The sequence below is a fragment of the Myodes glareolus genome, chromosome 1 (assembly GCF_982192425.1).
Source record: "Myodes glareolus chromosome 1, mMyoGla1.1, whole genome shotgun sequence".
Taxonomy (NCBI): domain Eukaryota; kingdom Metazoa; phylum Chordata; class Mammalia; order Rodentia; family Cricetidae; genus Myodes; species Myodes glareolus.
In genome coordinates, this window is record NC_142026.1 from 33,469,302 (window position 1) to 33,492,001 (window position 22,700).

The window sequence follows — 22,700 nt, forward strand, 5'->3', positions numbered from 1 at the left end:
AGGAGAATTCTACATAGACCCACAGGCCAATCTGATCCAGGGAATTCTTCAGTTGAGGTTCCCTTTGTAATTATTGTAGGTTGTATCAACTTTACAATTGAAGCTAACTAGGACAGTAATCAACATACATCGCTATTGATAGATGAATGGATAAGCAAAATATAATATACACAGAGGAATATTCTGCCATAAAACAAGGAAATCAACAAGGAGTATAAACCTAGAGGGCATTGTGTTAAGTAAAATAAGCCAGGCACAGAGGACAAATGCCACATGATCTCACTCACATGTAGAATCTAAAGTTGAACTCATAGAATGAGAGAGAGTGAAGGGTACTGGTAGAGGCTGTATGAGTCGGCTGACTTTCAGCTGCATAGGGTGAAAAGACATTTCATGTTTACAGTAGAGTGGCCATGGATCATAACAACACACATTGCATACCAAATTACTGCTGAGAGAATAGATCTTAAATAGTCTCATCATAAAATGACACATATTGGAGGCAACGACACGATAATCACCTAAATTTAAACATTTTACCATAGATACAAATACCAAAATGTCATATTGTATGCTACAAAGCTATATATATATATATATATATATATATATATATATATATATATATATAACTTATATTTGTGAATTATACCCTAGTAAAGGAAAGACATATAAACACATAAATGACATAGTAAAGAATAAAGCAAATATATAAAATATACCTTGTTTTGAGAGGAAGGTGGATGGCAGGAGTAAGTAGAGGCTTCCCGAGTCACCTGCAAAGCCCTCCTACTCCCCTTGTTCTGCAGTGCTGGTCATGGAACCTGGAGCCTCACACATGCTAGAATTGACCGCTGAGCTGCCCCCATCCCTACACATCAGTTTCCCTAGGAAGGCTGGGAGCTTCTACCTGGCTCCTCCCCCTCAGAAGTGGGCAGGGCTTGTGATACCCCCAGATTCCCTTTCCTAGTGGGGCTTTTGACCCTAACTCTGTGTGCCCACAAAGGAGAGCTTTCCTGCTCCCTGAAGAGAAGCTGTGGTCAGCACAGCTTAAAGATGCCGGGAAACCGGGATGATTATTATAATCTCAGAGGCCTTTGGGGGTGATGGGACCCAGACCCCAACCCTGTCAAAGTCCTGAAAACCTCCAGACAGTGCCTCTCCCCAGCTCCCTCCCTCCCTGTGCCTCCCTCCAGCTTCCACCAGACTGACAGGAAGCTCAGCAATGGAGGTGCCAGCATCCGGGGCTGGATGTTAGTAGTGGGTTCCTTGCTTTGACTCCTGACCGGAGGAGTGGAGGCAGCACTGACAGGAGAGGCTTACCACTTGTGGGAGATGCCTGCTTCTGTGATGTGCTCTGCTCCACAGACAGGGCTTGCAGGCTTAGAGAACAAACTGCAGGCTATTCAGTTTCGAATTCCAAGTAAAAGAATGGAAAGACCATCTGCCATAACTTTATGATAAAGACTGTTTTATCTGTGATTCAGATGGAGTCGACACCTTGTCTTGTATCTATCGACGAAGCTTGTCTGTCCTCTGCATGATTCCTGCTCTTTACCCTGGTACCCAAATCTAGGCACTTCTCCAAACCTGACCCACATCCTGGGCTCTTGGCATCCTCTGGTCTTTGTCTCAGGGAATGCTTGCCTCCCAGTTGGGGGAGGTAAGGCCTGGAAGCCACTTTGCTTTGTGGCTTCTCTTTCCTGGGGTGAATCACAGCCATGGTTATCTCATTCATTGCCTCAGAAACTGCTCACTTTGAAAGCCTCCCCTGCCAGTCTTTTGTGTTAGAAACATTTTCTTTGCTGTGCTGTTCTTTTTCCATACTTAAGTAGTTACCTTTTTCATGAATGACTCTTCACTGTTCTCTGGCATATCTTGGGGATGGGGGAGTGAGTTAGGCTAGTGGCCCTACTCTGTTGACCTCTCAAGGCTCCAGGTTGGCCTCTGCATTCTTTCCCTGGGGAGGATATGGATCTAGAGATCTTTCTTGAAGTTGGGAATTGGTGGTTACATCTTCTTGGACCTGCTTTCTCTGTGACCTGAATGTTGTCCAATCTCTCACCAGTATAGAGGGGTGGGATGAACTAGCGGCTCTGGAAGATGGAACTATACTCTTCAAAGGCTACCACATGGTTGCCTCCCCTTGGTCAGTTCTCAGAGGGGTTGGTTGACAATACTTCCTGTCCTAAATCCTCTCAGAGACTTTGATACTCAAGTGGATTGAAGGCTTCTTGGTTGCCAGCGCTCCCAAAGAGCCATCAAACCCTGAACTCTGGACCTTCACAGGGCCTCTTGGTTCCATTTACTGTCCTGCACTCTACAGGCTGTGAAAGGATCAGTCATCACCTTCCTTTTGTAAGGCCTAGGACCCACCCAGGTCCTCAGTAAACTCCCAAAGTCAGAGGTATCTCTAATTTATCCCTATGTGTGCGTGGGTCTGTTCTCAGGGACAGTGTTTAGAGATAGAACCTCTGCTTTCTGAATTCTGCCCACCCGGAGACCAACTCGAGCTGGGGTTCAGGATTGAGAGGGTTCTTAAAGAGTTTCTAACCCCCCTGATGTGGCCATGGAAGGCAAATTAGGGACAATGTCCTAACTGGGGTTCCTTCAATCTGGGAGGAGGAGGAAATCCAGATCTCAGACACAGCAGCATCTGATTCTCATGAGGCATCCGGGAGGATCACCACCGGTAAAAACCACAGGCTTCTCTCCTACATCGCCTGGGGAAGGAGGTGGCGGGGGGGGGGGGGGGGGGGAGGCTGCAGCATCCTAGTTTAAAGACCTAGCCACTTCACAGCTTTGGCTCAGTTTCTGTGAACTAAGTGCACAGAAAATGTGAAAGGACACAGTTTCCCCACGTGGCAGCATTTTCAAGATTACCCAAGGCTGGGCAGGAAACCGAAATGAAGGGATGAAGGGAGAATGGATGTTCTCCAGGTTAATGTGAAGTGTTATTTTTCTGGTGGGTGTTACTTTAAACATGTCTCTTCCTACGCTTTCTTTAGAAACGATCGCTTCTTTTTCACACAGAATAGCCAGGTCTCTGGGCAGCGATGTGCAACTCCTTCGGGTGCGTGGGGCGGACGGAGCTGCTCTGGTTCAAGCAGCCACCGAGGCCGCACGCGCCTGTCCTCCTGCGCAGCTAGAGAGGTCGGAGGGGCTGGGCCGGGCCTGGCGCGCGTCCGTTGCCAAGGCCGCGCGGCCCTAGAGACTGCGCGCGGGTGGCGCGCGCAAGCGCGGTGGCGAGTTGCGGTGCACTGTGGGATGGGAGACCGGCGCGCCGGGACGGCGGGCATCTCGGGGCACCGGGCGGAGGCGCGGCGCGCGAGGCGGGGTGCGGGCGGGCGCCAGCGCCAGCGCCATGAACGCGGCAGTGGTGCGGCGGACGCAGGAGGCTCTGGGTAAAGTGATCCGCAGGCCGCCGCTCACCGAGAAGCTGCTGAACAAGCCTCCGTTTCGCTACCTGCACGACATCATCACTGAGGTGGGCGCGGGTCAAGTCAGATTCAGGTCGAGGTGGGGTGAGGGAAGGGATAGAGTGCGGGACTGGACGAGGGCGGGGGTAGGGTGCCGGACCGGTTAAGGGTCAGGGTAGGTGTGGGACTGGTTGAGGCTTGGGGTAGGGTGTGGGACTGGGTGAGGGTCGGGGTGAAGGTTAGGGTTGGCTGCGGACGAAGTGAGTGTCCGGGTGAAGGTCTGGATGAGGTGAGGGTCCGGGTAGGATGCGGGTCTGAATAGGATGCGGGTTGGGGTGAGGGTCAGAATGAGGATCGAGTCAAGGTGAGTGTTCAGGTAGAGTGAGCGTCCGAGTAGGGTGACAGTCAGGACTCAGGTGGAAGTGAAGATTAGTCTCGGGGGTGCAGATCTAGACTGAGGTGAGTGAGGGTCAGGCCCCGGGTGCTGGTGGAGCCAGAGTGGGGTGAGGGTGGAGATGCAGGTCCAGGTGAGGGTGAGGGTCAGGGTTGGGCTTCAGTTGGAGTCAGGGTAGCATAGAGGATGCTCGTTAGTGTGAGGGTCAGGATTGGTTGCAGGTTCGGGTTGGGTTGGAGGGTCAATGCCAAGTGCGGGTCTGAGGCCTGGGTCTGGTGCCAGGCTGATAGGGAGGGTGCTGAATCCAGGGTCTAGGATTGATTGTAGGTTTGGAGGGCCGGTTACAGGCCAGGTTGTGGGCCCGGTTCAAGGTGAGGTTCCAGGCTAGAGGCTGGGTCAAGTGGTCTGTGTGGAGATCTAAGGGTCAGCGTCCGGGTCTGAGTCTGGAGTCAGGCTGTAAGTTCGGGGTTGCTGGGGCCAGAAGCTGAGACTGGGGTGGGGATGGAGGCCAGGGCCAACATCAGTATGTGGGGCTGAGCCCTGGAATAGGCCTGGGGCGCAGGGTCAGGGTGCTGTTAGGAGCTGGAGTGTGTGTTGAAAGCCTGGAATTGGGCTCTGCTTATAGTTGAGTATAAGGTAGGGTGGAGGTCCTTGTCTGGGGCCTGACTGAGAGCTTGGCTAGGGCCATGGTGTCTTCCATTTTGGAGACTCAAGCCTACAAGCTCTTGGGACCTGCCTTACTTTGCCACCTCTTACAAGGAGACTTCTGGGCTCCCCTAAAAAAACACTCATATTTTTTTCTTCCCACTTACCATTGTGTCTCTTTAGAGCATGACTTCCGTTTGTTAGCGAATCTCCTGGGAGCTACCCTGGATGAGGTACATAGCATTGTACAACAGTCACAATTGTGTGGAGTCTGTCAGGGCTCCTGGTAGCTCCAGAGTATCGCTGCAGGGGGTGAGCCCAATTGGCATGGTCCACAGGGTACTCTGGAACTTGGGGTGTTGTTGGGACTTATTAGTCAGTCTCCAGAGCTCATGGTCTCCCCTGGTGTTGTCCCTCCTCCTCTCAGCTGGTTGAGCATCTTTGCCCACCCTCTGCTTGACTCATTTTGGCCCTCCTACCTTAGCTTGTAATGGGTGCTGTCGAGGAACATGGCCCTGTCTGTTAGCAGTCTTAGGTGTGTCCAGGAATACTCTAGAATCTATCTACTCAGATACCGAGGAACTCCGCTGGCTGATCAAAGGAACTGGCTGTGGGAGCCCCAGGAAGCAAGCAGTTGCTGTCCTCCAACATGAAGGAGCTGGGAAGAGTTAGCCAGTCTGGCACCGGCCTATTACAGTGGAGAGTCTGCCAAACCTGTGCTTTTCTTCTGTACCATCAGCCCATGACTTTCTGAGTGCACCTCGTCCTGAAGTCACTCAGGAATGGAGTGGGGCTGGTGGGAGGTAGGGAAGGAGAAGCAGAAGAGATGTGCAGGTAGACAGATAAGGTATGAGGTGCTTTTCTTCTAGACTTTTCTGGATCCAGTGGTGAAGCCAATATGTTCTGGTATAAAGATAAGTATACTAGCTGTTGCCTCCTTGTCAGAGTTGACCTGCTTGGAAATATTTTCAGATCACAGGTAGAGAGCCTCCTGGTAGGTTCTTTTCTCTCCCTGAATATTATATTCAAGTCACCTTCATGGGTTAACTACAGCTAGCTGGCTGTTTCTTCATTAAGTAAGCCTCTGTTCTGTGATATGAATGTCTCTTGTTACAGTTACTGCTCACAGTTTAAACTGCTGTTGTCCTGAGGGTGGTCCCCATGCCAGCTACCTTCTCTAAACCTTAGGTCAGGATGCCCTGGTAGTCCCCATGCCAGCTACCTTCTCTAAACCTTAGGTCAGGATGCCCTGGTAGTCCCCATGCCAGCTACCTTCTCTAAACCTTAGGTCAGGATGCCCTGGTGGTCCCCATGCCAGCTACCTTCTCTAAACCTTAGAGCAGGATGCTCTGGTGGTCCATGTACCTGCTACCATCTTCTCAAAATGGCCTGGCACAAGCCCAGCCCAGCAGAGTAGTGACTCTCCTGTAGTTTGTTGTGAGATGGACTCTTCCAGATTAATTAATAACTAGTACGATGCAGCCAAAGTAGCTGTAGCCCCATCCCAGAGGAGGAGGTGGCATCACATGGGGCTGTCTTGCTGCTGATGTTTTTAAACCTGCCTCCTGGTAACGTGTTACTGTGTACCATTTGCCTGGTCATACGAGTCCTTACTAAATACCACATTCACATTCCTGATGGCTTTTTATTTTTTTAATTTTGTTTTAAATGCTGTTGCTACCTGTTTTACTGATTTTCTAGTAACTTACTCCTCTGAGAACCCAGGACTCTAGCCAGATATAGGGGCATAGAGGAACAGAATATCATAGTGCTTTGCTAGAGGTAACTAGGTTATAGGTTATTTGTGGGGAGGGGCATGATAGGGAGAGAACAAATGTGATCGGATGGAGGAACACTCCATTGTGGTAAGAAATGACATACTATTCTGGAACTGGCTTTAGATACCCAGGCTAAGTAGCTGCTTTCTGGAGTTCATTCCACCAACTGGTTCTAAGCGCCCTGGCGAAGGTTTGTGTGGTCAGGTCCTCTACTATATAAAAGCTGTTTGTGTCTCCTTGAGTGCTTCGGTTTGTGCTCTCAAGTTGCTGCAAAGAGACTGGAGTCAGACCTGCTGTAGCCGTGGCCTCAGGCTCCTGCTATCCCACGTAACTTTGGTCCCTCTGCTGGAACCTGCCAGCCTGGACTTGGTGGTTGTTTTCTTTTGTTTAGTGTGTACATTCAAGCTCTTCCTTGTCAGTCTCTGGCCTCAGTGGGAATCAGTCCCTGGCACCTCTTCGTCTCCTTTCCCAGTACCAGCTCAGTGTTGGTAGTCTTTGCTGTCTCTATAACTGACTATTCTCTGAAGCCTGAGCTTCGAATTTTGTAGGTATCAAACCTTTGTTGAGGAAGGGGATGAGGCAGTTAGAGCTGTAGGTGTGACCGGGTTCTAACCTCTCCTGGGAGTGGGGTTCAGTGGGTGAGTCAGTGCAGGGGCTGTCCAGTGAGGTGTATATGATGGTTTCTTCTGCCTTCTGCAGGTGATCAGGATAACTGGCTTCATGAAGGGCCTCTACACAGATGCTGAGATGAAGTCAGACAATGTCAAGGTAGGTTCTGCTGTGAGTTCCTTTCCTCCGCACCCTTGCCTTCAGGAGTAGAGCATGTTTTACAAGCTGCACACCACTATGTGTTCCATGCCTGTGCAGTTTGATGGGTAGAACACAAGGCTGATTTTGAGTTATGTATACATCTCTTGTTTCATTTTCTCTTTTGTGGTAACAGTATGCTATGCTAAATGATATTCTGAAAAACAGAATTTGGGGCTGGAGAGAGAACTCAGTTGGTTAAGGGCTTGCCATGCAAACATGCAGACCGCAGTTATATCCCGCAGGACCTGTGTGAAAAGCTGGGTATGACAGTGTATATTGGCAATCCCAGAGCTGGAGAGGTGCTTGGTGACCAGGTAGCCTAGGAAAATAAGTGAGCTTTAGGACCCTGAGACCCTGTCTCAACACACCAAGTAGATATATCCTGAAGAATGAATGACACCCGAGGTTGATCTCTGGCCTCCATATGCACACACACACTTGTGCTTGTACAACAGCCCCAACATTTATACCCACGTGTCTATGCACACACACATCTGTACACGTACAGGAGGAAAACAAAAAGGCAGAATTACAGCCAACTTTGCTGATGTATAGCTATAATCCCAGCACTAGGTACTGAGTCAGGAGGACTGCTGCAAGTTCAAGGCCAGCGTAGACTACATAGCGAGTACCCTCCAGGCAAGGATACAGCAAGATCCTGTCCCAAAACACAAAAGTAAAGCAAAGCAGACTCAGTCGCTGGACATGGTGGGGTACACCTGCTTTCCAAGCACTTGGGTGGCTGAGATGCATCACAAGTTTGAAGCTAGCCTGGGCCATGCAGGCCATATCTCAAAAACAAACAAAAGACCCCAAACAGATGGAGTGTTCTAGGTTAATGCTAGCCCATTAATGGCACTGAAAGCTTGAATGAGTAGACTTTGTTGTAAACAGTGAAAGTTCATAAAAGGTTATAAAAAATCAGAAATCCTGAATTTGTCATCCATCTAAAAATAGTTTTTCATGTAAAGAGGAACCATTCTGTGCCTATTGAATATACCGAGGGTCGTACAAATGCCTCAAAGTATTTATTTTAAAATCGAAGTTTTCCTTTAAAATGTTTTTTTTGAAAATTTCATATATTTTTACAGAGTATTTTGTTCATATCTGTCTACCACTGCCTCCCTCCTGCTCCCCTGGTGTTCCCTCCATTCCCTCCCTCCCAAGTTCATGGCTTCCTTTTTAAGGAAAAAAAAACCCAAAACTTCTGTGTGTGTGTGTGTGTGTGTGTGTGTGTCGTTAATGTGTGAGTGCAGTGCCTGTGGAGTCCAGAATAGGATGTCAGATCATTTGGAGCTAGAGCCACAGGTGGTTATGAGCCACCTGATATGGGTGCTGGGAATGGAAACTCGGGTCCTCTGTAACAACTTTCTACACAGCTTTCTACATTTCCAATTACTGAGTCATTTCTCCAGCCCTAAAGTATTTATTTTAATATTTGTCTCTTACATGGAAATATTTCAGGATAAAGATGCAAAAATTAGCTTCCTACAGAAGGCCATAGATGTGGTCATGATGGTCTCAGGAGAACCCTTGGCAGCAAAACCAGCTCGAATCGTGGCCGGGCATGAACCTGAGAGAACCAACGAGTTGCTTCAGTTGATTGGCAAGTGCTGCCTCAACAAGGTAGGTGGAAGCCTGCCTCTGGGAGCCTTCCTGGTAGGCAGCACGTCCGAGACTGGTCGAGCTGGTGGGAAAGCTTTCCTCGTCCATGCTTGTGGAGCAGGTGGAGCAGGTGTGTGAGTGAGCAGGTCCTGTGCTGCTCTTTCTGGTTATTTGGGAATTGGTTGGCGGGACAGAAAAGTCCACCGACAGAGAGCTGTCCAGTACCCTGACGACTGGGAGGACTGCAGAAGCCAGAATCTGCATCTGATGAGACTTGAGGGAGCTTTCTGTTGTGTCAAATCCAAGTGGCAACTGTCCTGGTCGTCATGCATTTGAGTGTGTGAATACATTAGTGCTCTAGTTTGAATACATTAGTGATGTGTGTCATCACTGTCATCTATGCTTCGTTTGCGAAACTAACGTTCTGTGCCCATCAGGTAAGAATGTACTCTCCTGTTCCTCCTACCTCAGTAACTATTTGTCCTTAAGTGGTAATATTTGTCCTTTCAGTAGCATGGCGTCCTCAGAGTTCATCCACTGTATGTGTATCGGGGTCAGTTTTCTTCCCACTTAGTTAGCAATACTCTGCTCTGTGGATAGACTACATTGTTTGTCCACTCGTCTGTCAAGGGACATCTGTGTTGCTTTTACTTGCTCACTGTCACAAACAGTGTCTCTCTGAACACAGGGTGGAGCTGTCTCTTTAGACCAGTTTTCAGTTCTTTTGCTGTAAGCCTGGGAGGGTGGTGGCCAGGTCATGCTGGTTATTCTGTGTCTGACTGTGAGGAGCTGCCTCAGTGTCTTCTGGAGGATGGCACTCTGCATCCCCAATGACTCACAGGCTCCACTTTTCCCTCATCCTTATAATTTAAATTTTTTGTTTTGTAATAACTGTACTAATAGATGTGTGGGGATTAGATCCTGGGATTCTGTTTGAAGACATTTGTAGTGCTATGTGGGTTACTGGAGCCACACCCATGTCCACACTGACAGTCGGGTAGAGGGGTGGTGGGATTATTAGCTTGGCTGTCAAATGGGGGGTTTTGTCACTACCATTTTATGTTTTATCCTCCAAATGTCCTTTACGGCGGGAAGAAAATCTGTCTAATGAACTGTCCTTGAGTGCTCCATTTTCATTGGTTGTCCGTGCTGACATCATTTCCCCTTCCCTGACATGGCCAACAAGCTCTCCAGCGATGAGGCAGTGAAGAGAGTCTTAGCTGGGGAGAAGGGAGACTCGAGAGGACGGGCCGCACGGACCTCCAAAGCACCCGAGTCCGATAACAAGGGCATGAAGGAAGAAGAGTCCAGAACTCATAAAGAGGTGAGTGGTAGGCGGCGCATCTTCGAAGTAGCAGGTCTTCACAGTGTAAGTAAAATGTGAAAATGATGTCCGTGTCCGTTCGCTTTTCTTCAGGACAAAAGGAGCTCTGAGGGGAAGGAGAGAAGCACGAGCGCAGAGCACAAGCAGGAGGAACTGAAGGACGAAAACAAACCCCGGGAGAAGGAGAGGGACAAGGACAAGGCGAAGGAGCCTGACAGAGACCGACACAGAGACTCTGACAAGGACAGAAACAGAGACGGAGAGCGGGAGAAAGCCAGAACACGGGCCAAGCAGGACAGGGACAGAAGCAACAAAGACCGGGACAGAGAAGCCGAAAGGGACAAGGAGAGAGACAGGAGGAGTGAGGGCGGGAAAGAAAAAGAGAGGCTGAAGGACCGAGACCGCGACAAGGGGAAAGACCGGGAACGGCGGAAAATGAAGAACGGGGAACATTCCCGAGACACTGACAGGGAGAAAAGCAGAGATCCAGACAAGCCAGAGAGAAAGGCATGGCCATGATTATGACTTTCTTTTTTCCTTTTAGATGTGTTATTATTTTTATGTTTATGGATGTGCTTGAGTGAGTGTATGGGCACCATGTATATGTAGGAGCCCAGGGGCCTGAAGAGGGCATCACGTCCCCTGGTGCTGGAGTTACTGGAGGTTCTGAGCTGCCTTGTGATTGCTGGGAAATGAACCCAAGTTCTCAGCAGGAGGCGCCAGCTCGCGTAATCCTCCAAGCCCCAAGGCCCTTTCAGGGAGAGTGTGGCGTGCTCCCTAACACAGCATCTGTCCTCCTTTGCTTTTTTATAGATTTAGTTTTTAGTTTTCAAAATTTGTGTGAATGCATGTAACGTTTGCTGGAGGCACAGGTGGTTGTGAGCCGCCTGATGTGTGGGTGCTGAGAATTGAACTCTGCATCTCAGCAAGCATTAGCAGGGACTGTTGAGTCATCTCGCTGCTGCTGAACCTGCCATCTAGGAAGTTTGCCACTGAGTTGTAGCTGTCTTTGGTTCCATGTAGTAATTCAAAGAGATACCAGTTTTGTGTCAGGTATCTTAAATTTTTAAAAGCTTTATTAATTGTTATGTATGGGTGCACGAAATGGTTGTAAACGTGGGTGTGTCCATGCCACAGTGTAGAGGCCGGGGAGAACTTTGCGGAGTTGGTTCTCCTAACCTTTATGCTGGGTTCTGGAGCTCTAACTCAAAGTGCTGGGTTTGCATGGAAAATGCTTTTGCACACTGATCTGTCTTACTGGCATAGTTTTTAAAAAACTTTAAATATTTTTGTTACTTATTAATAGTAGTTCAACCATTTAACTCAGTATTATTCAGGAAGCTTTCAAACATTGAAAATATCCTTAAGCATATACTTTGTGTGTTACTTCCGTTCACTGTTGAATTCCTGGTCTAGTAGACTGCCGGCACATAGTAGGTGTATAGTAGACCTTAGGTGAAGGAATGAGTCAAGCATTGGGCAAGGGATAGATGGCTTTTTCGATCTTGAATCTTTGGATGGCACCGATCAGTTCATAGCAGCTTTTGAAGTGTCTGGGAATTCAGAGAGGGAGCCAGGAAACACTGCTGCCAAATGTCTCCTGTCCTCAGAGTGTAGCGTTTGCCAGCTCCCTGCCAGACAGAGAGCTGGTGTGCTGTTGGCCTTGCTTTGTCTTGCTAGATGATGCCAGGGTCGCTTGTCTGCTGCCATTTGCAAATTGTGTCATTTGCCACATATCCAGGCGTGGTCTCCCTTGGTGTGTGGACATGACTGAGCTTATTAAGGATTTGAGCTACTTTCACAGTTTCTTTACGCATTATAATTGTCTTAAGACTCCCATTTTCCTGTACTTCCTGTTTAATGATTTTTCAGGTAAAATCGAGGTTGGCCAGGAAACTCTCCTGATTCTCATGGCTTTCTGAATGCAGGTGCCTAGTCAGTTCTCTAGTCAGTTCTCTCTGCTGTGACAAACAGCTCACAAGAAACAGTTCTAAGAAGGTTGGGTTTCCTGTTGTTTGTGGCTCCAGTGTGTAGTCCATCCCGACAGAGAGGACTCGACAGCAGGCCCTGGAGACATGGAGTCCCAGAGCAGTTTGCCTTTTCTCTCATAGCCCGTGAGTGATGCTGCCCATGGTCTGCAGGTCTTCCCAGTTCAGTTAAATCTAGATCGTCCTTCATTGCATATCCAGAGAACCCTCTCATAGGTGGCTGGAGCCCAGTGTGCATGAAGCATCTTCGAGGGGCTGAGAGTCCACCTGCTTGCAGCTGCTGACCAGAGGGCAGCCAAGATGTAGGCTGGCCCGAAACCTACTGATGGCAGTCATCTTGCTCTGAGCTGCAGCGAGGTGACTGTCTGGGAGAGGAGTGGACTTTGTAGGACCAGCCGTGCCAGTGTCCTGTGACTGCCTGTCTGGGTGTCAGCGTGTTCCCTTTTCTAGATCTGGTGTGGTGAGGCTGTGTCACTTTGTCGATGGTTGTGTTTAGTGTTCTCTTCTAGTGTTTAGTGTTCACACTTACTTGGGTGTTTGCTATTTAAGTCACATTTTAACTTCCCACACACATCCTGGAGTGATGTACCCAGTGTCATAATGTACCTGTGTCATGGTAACCTGGGTTCCTTGATGACTTTGGGAAATGAGCTATTTCCTCTCATTACCTCTAAGGAAGTATTTTTCATTGAGCTGTGTTTTGAGAGGCACAAGTGTATTCTGCTGTTTTCCAGCTATGTGAGGCAGTCCCTCACACAAACGGCCTTCCTCAGGCCTGACTCCAGATCAAGAATCCGCATGCCCTGCTCACTGAAGCTACTGCTGAAGGGCTGTTCCAGAGAGGAGTGTTTGTGCAAGAGCCAAACACAAGTGATGGTTTCGTTTCAAAGGCTGAAAAACCATAGTCAAGTGAAGTTCAGTTTGCTGAGACCTCCTGGTGTTTCTGTTCATCTGGCTCTTCTGCTATTGATCTGGGGGTGCTTTTATTGTGCGCTGTGGGTCTTGGAAGCCAACAGTGAAGTTTCCTGTGGCCAGAAGTGCCATGCAGATGTGACATCCCTCACAGAGGACCCCCTAGTGTTTTTCTGCAGCCACTCCCACTCTGGCCAGTTCCCAGGCCCTGCTCTTTTACTGTCTAGAAGGAGATGTTCTCAGGCTGCCCGGTGGACTTCTGTGAAGAAAGGTGCAAACGTGTGTAATCAACGGGGCTCCAGGGTGGGTGTAGTCAGCGGGGCTCCAGGGTGGGTGCAGTCAGCGGGGCTCCAGGGTGGGTGCAGTCAGCGGGGCTCCAGGGTGGGTGCAGTCAGCGGGGCTCCAGGGTGGGTGCAGTCAGCGGGGCTCCAGGGTGGGTGTAGTCAGCGGGGCTCCACGGTGGGTGCAGTCAGCGGGGCTCCAGAGTGGCATTAGAGCCTCACTGCTGGCTCAGCCTTTGCTGGGGCCTGGCCATCGACTCGTTGCCTCTCTGAGACTAAAAGCTATGGCTGTGAAGGTTGAGGCTGACCTGAATTCAGCAATTACTAATGATTCCGTTCCATTCCACACTTTCACCATGAACTTTAGTGATGTCAGTTTGTCTCCTTTTGCCTGGATCTCAGAGAGCTGGTTTAAGTAATAAGATGGAATTTACAGTACTCACTTGGTTCCCGACAGTATTTTCACTGTAGCTGTGAGGAGTCCTTCCATTCTGCAGTTACTTCATTATCAAGAGACACCCAGAAGACAGGAGTGAGTTTACAGTCACACCACCCCTCACTTCTGGATCCCGGATGTCCTGTGTGATTTCCTGAGAGGCCCTACCTACCTGAGGGTGTCTCTAGATCTCCACAGTTTTCTTGAAAGACTCTGGAACTTCTCGGTAGAATAACATGGTTCTCAGACCTGGAGTGGCAATGTGCTCCTGTGTGAGAAGTCCTTTGTGTTCCTCAGTGTCATGTACTGTATCTCAGTGCTTTGCTTTTCGTTGTTAATATTACAGATTTTAACAATTCTTCTTTTTATAGTCAACAAGCTCAGGGGAGATGCCTAAAAAGTTGTCGGATGGATCCTTCAAAGATGCCAAAGCAGAGATGGAGGTAACGTTTAAAAACAAGATTTTCTGTCTGTCTGTCTATGTTTGCTTTCTGTTGCCACACTAAAACCTACCTGGGGGAGGTAAAGGTTCATGTGGTGTATACTTCCACATCACAGTCTATCATCAGAGGAAGTCTGGAGGCAGGACTGCGGCAGAGAGTAAAGGAACACTGCACACTGCCTTGCTCCCAGACTCTCAGTCGGCTTCTCTGTAGTCTGGGCCTACCTGCTGGGGATGGCATTGCACACGTCAATCAGCAGTCCAGAAGGTACCCCACAGACATGCTCCCACACCATCTGATGGTGCTTCTTTCCCTCTTTCTTTCTTTCCTTTATTTCCTTCCTTCCTTCCTTCCTTCTTTTCTTTTCTTTTCTTTTCTTTTTTTTTTTTTTTTTTTTTTGAGATAGGGTTTCTCTGTATAGTGCTGGCTGCCCTGGAACTTGCTCTGTAGACTAAGCTGACCTCAAACTCAGAGAGCAGCCTGTCTTTGCTTCCTGAGTGCTAGGATTAGAGATTTGTACCATTACACCTGGCTCATGATGGAAGCAATTCTTAAACTGAGGTTTCCTTTTCTCTGGCTTCTCTAGTATGTGGAAAGTTGACAATAAAAGCCAGTATTATGTGTGTATGTGCACATGCTTGCATGTGTGTGTGTGCATGTGTGTGTATTTGTGTGTGAAGCATATGTATGCACACATGCATGTATGTGTGTGTGTGTGTGCAGGCATGTGTGTGTATACGTGTATGCAAAATGTGTATGCATGCGTGCATGTGTGAGTGAATGTAGCCATTTGTCTGCCATGCTTTGTGTGTGGAGATTAGAGGACACTTTTAAGGTCAGTTCTCTCTTCCACCTTTTTTGAAACAGGATCTTTGTTGTTTTTCTGATTTATGTCCCAGGCTAACTGGGCCATGTTTCCTGGGGTTCTCCTGTCTTCACCTTCCATCTCTCTGTGGGAACAGAAGGATTATAGACACTTGTGCCATACATCCAGCTTTTCTGTGGATTCTGGAGTTCCGAACTCAGGCCTTTATGCTTGCGAGGTGTTTTAGTTACTTTTCTGATGCTGCGATGAAAATCCCCTGACAAAAGCAACTTCAGAGAGAAGGGGTTTAATTTTGTTCACAGTCTGTCATAGCAGGGAGGACGTAACCACAGGAGCTTAGGGATCTGATTATAGTTTTCAGCCAGTGACAGGTGCCACTAACAGTGAGGTGGGGGCATCTTTCCATCTCATTAATCTATCCAAGATGACCCCACAGACACGCCCAGAAGCCCAATTCCCAGGTGGTTGCGTTTATCAGGTTGGCAAATTGAGCTGAAGGATCATTTACACTCACTGAGTCATCTTCCCAGCCCCTGAGGAACAGTTTTAAGAGATGTCGGTTTAGACTTGCATCGAAGCTGTGGAGTGCTCTGATCTCTCTGGTCTGCTGGGCCTGGGCAGAGAGGGTGTTGTGCTACCTTGTGTGCCTGGCTTATCACCTGCTGGGCAGGTGGGATGGCATTCTGTGGGCCCTTCCAGGTTTATGCACATCTTTGCATGACAAGTCTAGTATGTGTAGATCATTTGGGGGAGATGGTGGAGGTGGCTTCCAGGGACAACCAGGTAGAGGGATCCATCTAAGCTCTGCCTGGTGAATTTCAGACCCTACAATGTGTCTTCTGTAGCTGATGCATAATCATGGTATCATCCCTTTGTAGGCCATCTTGGGGAGGCTAGATTCATCATAGGTATTTTTTGTTTTGTTTTGTATTTTTCGAGACAAGGCTCTCTGTATCTTTGGTGCCTCTCCTGGAACTAGCTCTTGTAGACCAGGCTGGCCTCGAACTCATAGAGATCCACCTACCTCTGCCTCCCGAGTGCTGGAATTAAAGACATGCACCACCACCACCCAGCTTCATCATAGGTATTGAGGGACCATTGAAGAGTTGAAAACAACTTCCATAATTCATCTTGAAGTATTCAGAACCAGGAGATGCAGGCAACTATAGCAGGGCTGGGGAGGCCATGGGGCTATTTGGAGATGAGAGTGTTAGACTGTGCCAGGTAAGGTGGGGGGGGGGGTGGGAAGGTTGGAGGACGAGAAGATAGAGAGAATGAGGAAGGAGGAGGGAGGGAGGGACTGAGGGAGAGGACTGTACTGTGTTTTTTTCTGACTCCTTTTTTTTTTTTTGGTTGTTGTTTTTGTTTTTAAACCACGCTAGAAGGTATTACTCACAGAGTTCTGTACAAATCCATTACTGTAATTGAGTGCGGTCATGTACTCTGTGTGACTTCTTGGTCAGTGATGGGCTGCATCTAAGAAGGGGGCCTGTAAAGCTATATTGCTGATTAACCCTATGACATCTTAGCTTGTGCAAATGCTTCCCCCTGAGGTGTTGAGCCTCTGAGGAAATCACCTGCTGCACAACACAGTTTTTTTTTAATATTTATTCATTTATTATGTCTACAATATTATGTATGCATATGTATGCCTACAGGCCAGAAGAGGGCACCAGACCTCATTACAGATGGTTGTGAGCCACCATGTGGTTGCTGGGAATTGAACTCAGGACCTTTGGAAGAGCAGACAGTGCTTTAACCGCTGAGCCATATCTCCAGCCCCTGCACAGCACAGTTTGACAAGTGTCTTATCCTTCAGCCTGGGACTGTGTAGCAGCAGAGGTAGGCTCCTCATAGGCACATCTCACAGTTTCCCAATCAGTGGCTCAGACGGATCTACGTGCAGGGCGAGGAGGTTGATCTCTCCTTCTCACTTCAGGTTCGAGGCTATAGTCACATGGGCTGGTGTGGTCCCTCAGGCCAAAAGATGTGTCCCGTTACACTCTTCCAGCATAGCATGAAAAGTAAGTTCTGATAGAATCGATGTACAATGTGCCAAGTAATTCTTGTCTTTCTCTTCTTTAAGGCTGAGGTTTCTGCAGGAGCATCCAGGTCCTTGCCATCAAAAACATCAAAACGGCGATCCAAGAATTCACTGGAAGGTACTGCAAAGCTGCCTGTGCACGTAGCTGGAATGGAGGCCGGCCTTTGTGTCTGGCCAGGGGTAGTAGCAGGGAGCCTTGGGGAGCACAGCACTGCCACACACTGGGGAGGGGGGTGTAGACGCTGAAACTGGAAACTGTGGCTTCTGCACATATCCACAGAGGGGCGTGAGTGTATACATGCAAACTTGTGGTCCCAGGGCAGGAGAACCTCTTGAAATCTGATGGGTGCGTTGAACTTCCTTTCAGAATTACTTGTCAGCTGTCTCAGTCTCATTGCTCTTCTGCTCTGGTAGAAGAGTTTAACCCTGTTGCAGATCAGACACAGAGAGCCCCCAGGCAGATGCTGTTGCACTTAAAGAAGGAATCTTGTTGAGAGCTAGCCTCACAGGCCTGGACTGGAATTTGCTTAGCAGACAGAACAGGAGAGCTTGGGGATCCTGGGACAGCCGCTAGTGTTGGAGGCTTACGAATGTCACTGAATTATGAAGTGGCTTTGGCTGAGCAATGGTAGTTTTGGAAGAATTATGTTCTTCCTAGCCTGTGACATCATAAGTGATAGGAGTATGGTGGTTGGGGTTTTTCACTCAGTAGTGATGCCTTGCCTAGTTTGTCATGCTGTGGTGACATTTTATGCTAAAAAGCCTTTTCCTATGTGTGCCATCTGTGGCAGAAGCCCACAGGGACAGTTGCTGGTATAAGGGCAAGGGTGATGTTAGGCCTTAGCCACAGGACTCCATGGACAGACACTTCCTTCATCCCTTTCCAGTGCTTCAAAGCTTTCCAGATGTTTCAGGTAAATGTGGGAACATAATTCCTAGTGAGACTGCATTTTCCCGTGGTGGTAACTTTTTGGTGGCTCTGGTGCAACTACGTCAGTGACCTGACTCCTCCACAGTCCAGTGGGGGTGGTCATTGGCACACACTCCTTGTTAGGATGTCTACAATGTTTAAATGGTCTCTTCTGGTTTTTTAGTTCTTTTTCCCTTGGCTTGGTTTCTGACTTTCTGAGCGCTTAATATTTTAGCTTCTTGCAGTTCTTGGTAATGTGTCTAGAGACATAAAGATTGGTTTTATCAGACATTTTTACTATTTTACTATTTAGTCTTTTAAATACATTCCTCATTGTAACTGACAATGTAAGCTGATGCTCTGGATTGTTCAGGATGGCATCCTGGTGAACTGCCCCTCCCTGGTCTCTGGGACATGTCTTCTCTTACTAACTGCCTTTTGCTGTTGCTCTTTTAAAAGAAGTTTTATTTAAATTGTACTGTTTTGATGTATCTTTACAAATTAAAAAAAATTGTTTTGAGACAAAGTCTCACTATATAGCCCTGGCTGGCCTTGAACTCAGAGATTCCTCTGCCTCGGCCTCCCAGACTGCTGGGATTAAAGGTGTGTACCACCATGCCTGGGGTGTTTTATTTTGTTTTTTTCTTCAGTTAAATTTCTTCCAGATAAATGAATTTAAATCACCCTATCACGTATGCTTACCCTGCGGCCAGGAAGTAGGTAGACGTGTGTTAGCTGTGTTTCCACAGTTTGGAAAGTCCTGGCTGTGTGTGGTGCTGGAGAGTCTTTCATTTGAGGCAATTGGTGATACCTTGTATTGTTTTAATTTTATATTGGGAGCCCTGTTTTCTTTCTCATCTTGGTTTTTCTTGGTGGTTTTGTTTGAGACAGGGTCTTGCTATGTATCCAGCCTCAAACACACTTTGCAGCCCAGCTCACTTTGCACTTTGCTGCCTCAGCCTCCCGAGAGCGAGCATTACAGGTGTGCATTCCACACTCTCTCTTCTAATACTTATTCCTTTGTCAATGCTTAGTGACACTGTCTCTCTTTTCCTTTTCCTCACCCTACTCTGGTAAATACTCAGAGAATTTACCATCAGGGACTTGCAAGAATTCTGACTGTGAGCTTCACTGAGCTGGTAGCAGCTTGGTTGGTTTTTAGCTGCTCAGCCTCACTGACCAGGCACTGACTCACCAGAGGCCCTTCCCTCAGCAAGGCTGGCACCACACCAGACATTCTGCCTTTCTTGAGTGGGTCATCATTTGAGCAAATGTCCTGACTCAAAGTTGCCCAGGACACAGGGCTTGGGTGTTTGGTTCACAGGGTGAGCCTTGTATCCTATAAAGAACTAGGGATTCAGGAATGAATAGACTTTTAGGCTATTCTGGAATCACTGTAGCACTTAAGAGACATATGAGAATATGGCACTTTTACTTATTCAGAAACAGTTCAAAATATATATGTATGTGTATATACATACATACATATATACATATATTCATATATCTATGTATTTAGAACTTACTGAATTCATCTTAGTTCCTTTGCTTGGTAACTGCAGCATTTGTAAGTTTAACACTTATTTCTATTGTGCAATTTCATGTCAGGAAGAAGGGACTCTAGAGCCAGTGAACATAGCCTTTCCCCTGAGAAAGAACATAACGCTTCCTACCATAAAGCTAAGAAGGACCATAGCACGAAGCAGCTAGGTAAGATCATTCGAGCAGTAGTGAAGCTGGGGAGGGAGTGTCTGTGAGTGGAACTAGTCAGTGTCTGGTCCTTTGTTCTGAGTGATTTCTGACCACAGTGGGTGGCCACTCAGTGCCTGCTCCTGTTTGATATCAGGCCTCATCTCCAGAGTGTTTCCCCAGGTTACCGTAGATGGGGAAGAACTGTGGGCTCTGCCAGGCTGCCACAGTGCGCTGCCACATCCAGCTTTATGTCAGCCATGGACTGAAGTTGCCCATTTGAACCTTCCTTTCTTTCCTGGGCAGAATCTAAAGTATAAAGAGCCTGCTGGAATGCAAACCTGTGTAAGGGAAAGAAGATGAGTCCAAGAGAAGCAGCAGTGAGGGACTCAGGCAAGAAGAGCCTCAGGGAGCTGGGGCATCAGCTCAGAACTGCCTTGTAGCAGGCCCCGAGGAGAGACTGTGAACTGCTGCAGGCTTACATGCATGCGTGGCAGAAGCCCAGCAGTAGACTAGAGTGGAGAGAGGGGCAGTGGTTGGAGAAGGGCCCACATCAGCTGGCAGGGCCCAGAGAAACTGTCCTCTTGACTGTAGGGGCTTCAGGTGTGTGCAAAAGGCCTTGGTGGATTTTATACAGGGTAGAGATGAGACTTGGCTCTGCAGGGTGGGAGTGGAGGCCAGAAAACATTGAGAGTTTGTAGCATTGAGAGATGGTGGTGTATGATGAAATGATGGCGGCTCATCCCCAGAGCCATGGTGGGAGCAGATAGGAGTTAGGGATTCGGCAGTACACATGATGGATTGGATGCCACGAGTTAGAGAAGAAAGGACTCAAAGGGAAGACCCACCTGGGAGACTTGGTGCTGGTTGGTGGGTTAGATGGCAGTGCCAAGAACTCTGGGACAATCAAGTTTGCAATGTCTGAAGCAAGCAGAGGTGTGCATGTGTGCGTGCACAGACTGTGAGTCAGTTAGAGCGTGGTGAGGGAGTCAGAAACAGGAGGAGACTACAGAGGCATGCTCTTAGTCTGCAGTGATGGGCACAGTGTGGCTTTAGGTGGTCCTGAGCCCAGATGCAGGGAGGAGCAGAGAGCCTGCCAAGACTCAGATTGGAAGATGAAACAGAGGAAAGGTTGGCGAGGGTATCCTGAATGCCAAAGGAAGGGCATTGGAGAGGACATTAGTCTCCTAAGGGGTGCCTGGGCCAGGTGAGAGTTGAACACTGGATGCAGTCCATTGGTGACCTTGGTAGTAGGCCCTGTAAACCCTAACTAAAGCAGCCCAAATACAAACGACTCTCAGCATTTTAATCTGCTGTTAACTGTTTTATGTTAGGAAGGAAAGAGGATAATATTTCAGCTAAGATTTTAGACTCCATAGTGTCGGGACTAAATGACGAACCAGATCAGAAAGCGACAGCTTCAGAAATAGGTAAGAGAAATGCACCCTTCAGTTTGACTCCTGGTTTTGATACAAAACAGTTCCATGTTGATAGCGCTGTTAAGAGAGACCGTCCTTCAGTCTAAATTCTTTATGATTTTGATACAAAATATTTACGTGTCAGTGTAGCTATGGATTATTTTTATTCTAAGCACTTTATTGCTCATCATAGTTTCCTCCTATGTACTGAGGATCAGATATGACTTACCTTTCAGTTTTATTTAATTTGCTAAGTTACATGATAATTTTTTTAAGCAAGCATGCAGTAAATCTTTAAGCCCCCACCCCCACCCCAAATTTTTCCCTTCTTTTGAGACAGCATCTCATTCTATAGCCCAGGATGGTCTCAAACTCATAGTGATCTTCCTATCTTAGATGCTGGGATTACAGATGTGTGTTACACTTACACTTAGCTACATGCCTTTCTGTATATTACATGTACATGTTAATACATGCATTTGACAGGCATGATGTATGTGCATAGCATGTAAGGTGTAAGTCAAGACATTTTGCTCATCTTTTTGTTTTGTTTTTTAAGACAGGGTTTCTTTATGTAGCCCTGGCTTTCCTGTAATTCCCTCTTATAGACCAGGCTGGCCTCAGATTCAGAGATCCACCTACCTCTACCTCCTGAGTGCCACCACCACCCTGCTCTTGCCCATCTTGATGCTGAAGTTCAGTGAGATAATGTGATGGCTCCATAGAGGAGTTACAGTTTATATCCCACCGGCTCTACTTTGTTTCATTCACAGTTCTCTACTATTAAGGCTTTAACAGGTGGGTTAGTGAGCTGGCTCAGCAGGTAAAGATGCCTTCAGCCATTCCTGGCAACCCAAATTTGATCCCTGAAACCCACATGGAGAGAACTGGCCCCCACAGGTCATCCTTTGACCTCCACATGTGTGCTGTGGCCCACACAGATACACATGCACACACCACACTCTAAATGTATAAATTCTTTGAGGCCTTAAAGAGCATGTCTGCATGCATTGTGATAGTCATTACAGTTAAAGCTGGAGAGGAACAGAAGTGTGCAAGGTCACACTCACTGCCAGGCACTCTAGTTTCCTGTAGCTCTAACGCACATTGTTTAGAACTAGAATCTTTAGAAACAGAATCCTTGAATTGCTCTCAACACCAATTTTGATTTTAGGAGAAGATAACATTTTTCTGGGTTTAACCTGCCTTATACCTACCAGATTTTGTACAGTTTGTTTTTCTTTTGTGTGTATTGTCTGTATACGTGCACATGTGTGCTTGTGGGGGGGAAGAGGTCCACATTTGAATATCTCCTGCTGCCTTTTTCCTCTTTTTTTGATTTATTTTTACTTTTGTGTGTATTGGTGTTTTGCCTACATGTGTGTCTGTGTGAGGGTGTTGGATCCCCTGGAACTGAAGTCACAGATAGCTGTGAGCAGCCATGTGGGTGCTGGGAATTGAACCCCAGTCCTCTGGGAGAACAGCCAGTGCTCTTAACTGTTGAACCATCTCTCCAGCCCCTTTATTCCTTGTTTTTGAAACAGGGTCTTAATTTCTTTCAGACTGGTTGGCCAGGAGGCTCCTGGTATTGGCCTGTCTCCATGTCCCTGGTGCTGGGATTATGGGAATGTTTCATCCTCCCTGGCTTTTTATGTAGGTTCTAGGTGTCCAGGCTCAGGCTTGCATGCTGCACAGCAAACAGTGCCATTCTGAAAACATGAATGGTGGCAGGCTTATCTGTGCATGGGGTTCTCCTGGAACTCACGTCTTTGAGAGGG

At 47.8% G+C, this 22,700-nt stretch overlaps 1 protein-coding gene across 3 annotated transcripts in view; it reads left to right on the top strand.

The window, feature by feature from the left end:
- Positions 1 to 3,284: 3,284 nt before the first annotated feature.
- The window catches only part of Ift54 (intraflagellar transport 54), a 42,682-nt gene continuing 23,266 nt past the window's right edge, over positions 3,285 to 22,700 (top strand). Inside the window, exons 1-9 of one of the 3 annotated variants that reach the window (XM_048441875.3) lie at positions 3,285 to 3,487; positions 6,936 to 7,004; positions 8,511 to 8,672; positions 9,838 to 9,975; positions 10,069 to 10,482; positions 13,964 to 14,035; positions 16,948 to 17,023; positions 19,424 to 19,525; positions 20,839 to 20,934. In XM_048441875.3, the coding sequence (XP_048297832.3) occupies positions 3,365 to 3,487; positions 6,936 to 7,004; positions 8,511 to 8,672; positions 9,838 to 9,975; positions 10,069 to 10,482; positions 13,964 to 14,035; positions 16,948 to 17,023; positions 19,424 to 19,525; positions 20,839 to 20,934 (1,252 nt within the window). In that variant the 5' untranslated portion in view covers positions 3,285 to 3,364. The remainder of the gene's footprint in view (positions 3,488 to 6,935; positions 7,005 to 8,510; positions 8,673 to 9,837; positions 9,976 to 10,068; positions 10,483 to 13,963; positions 14,036 to 16,947; positions 17,024 to 19,423; positions 19,526 to 20,838; positions 20,935 to 22,700) is intronic. The other 2 variants (XM_048441877.3, XM_048441879.3) reach the window with 2 other exon arrangements.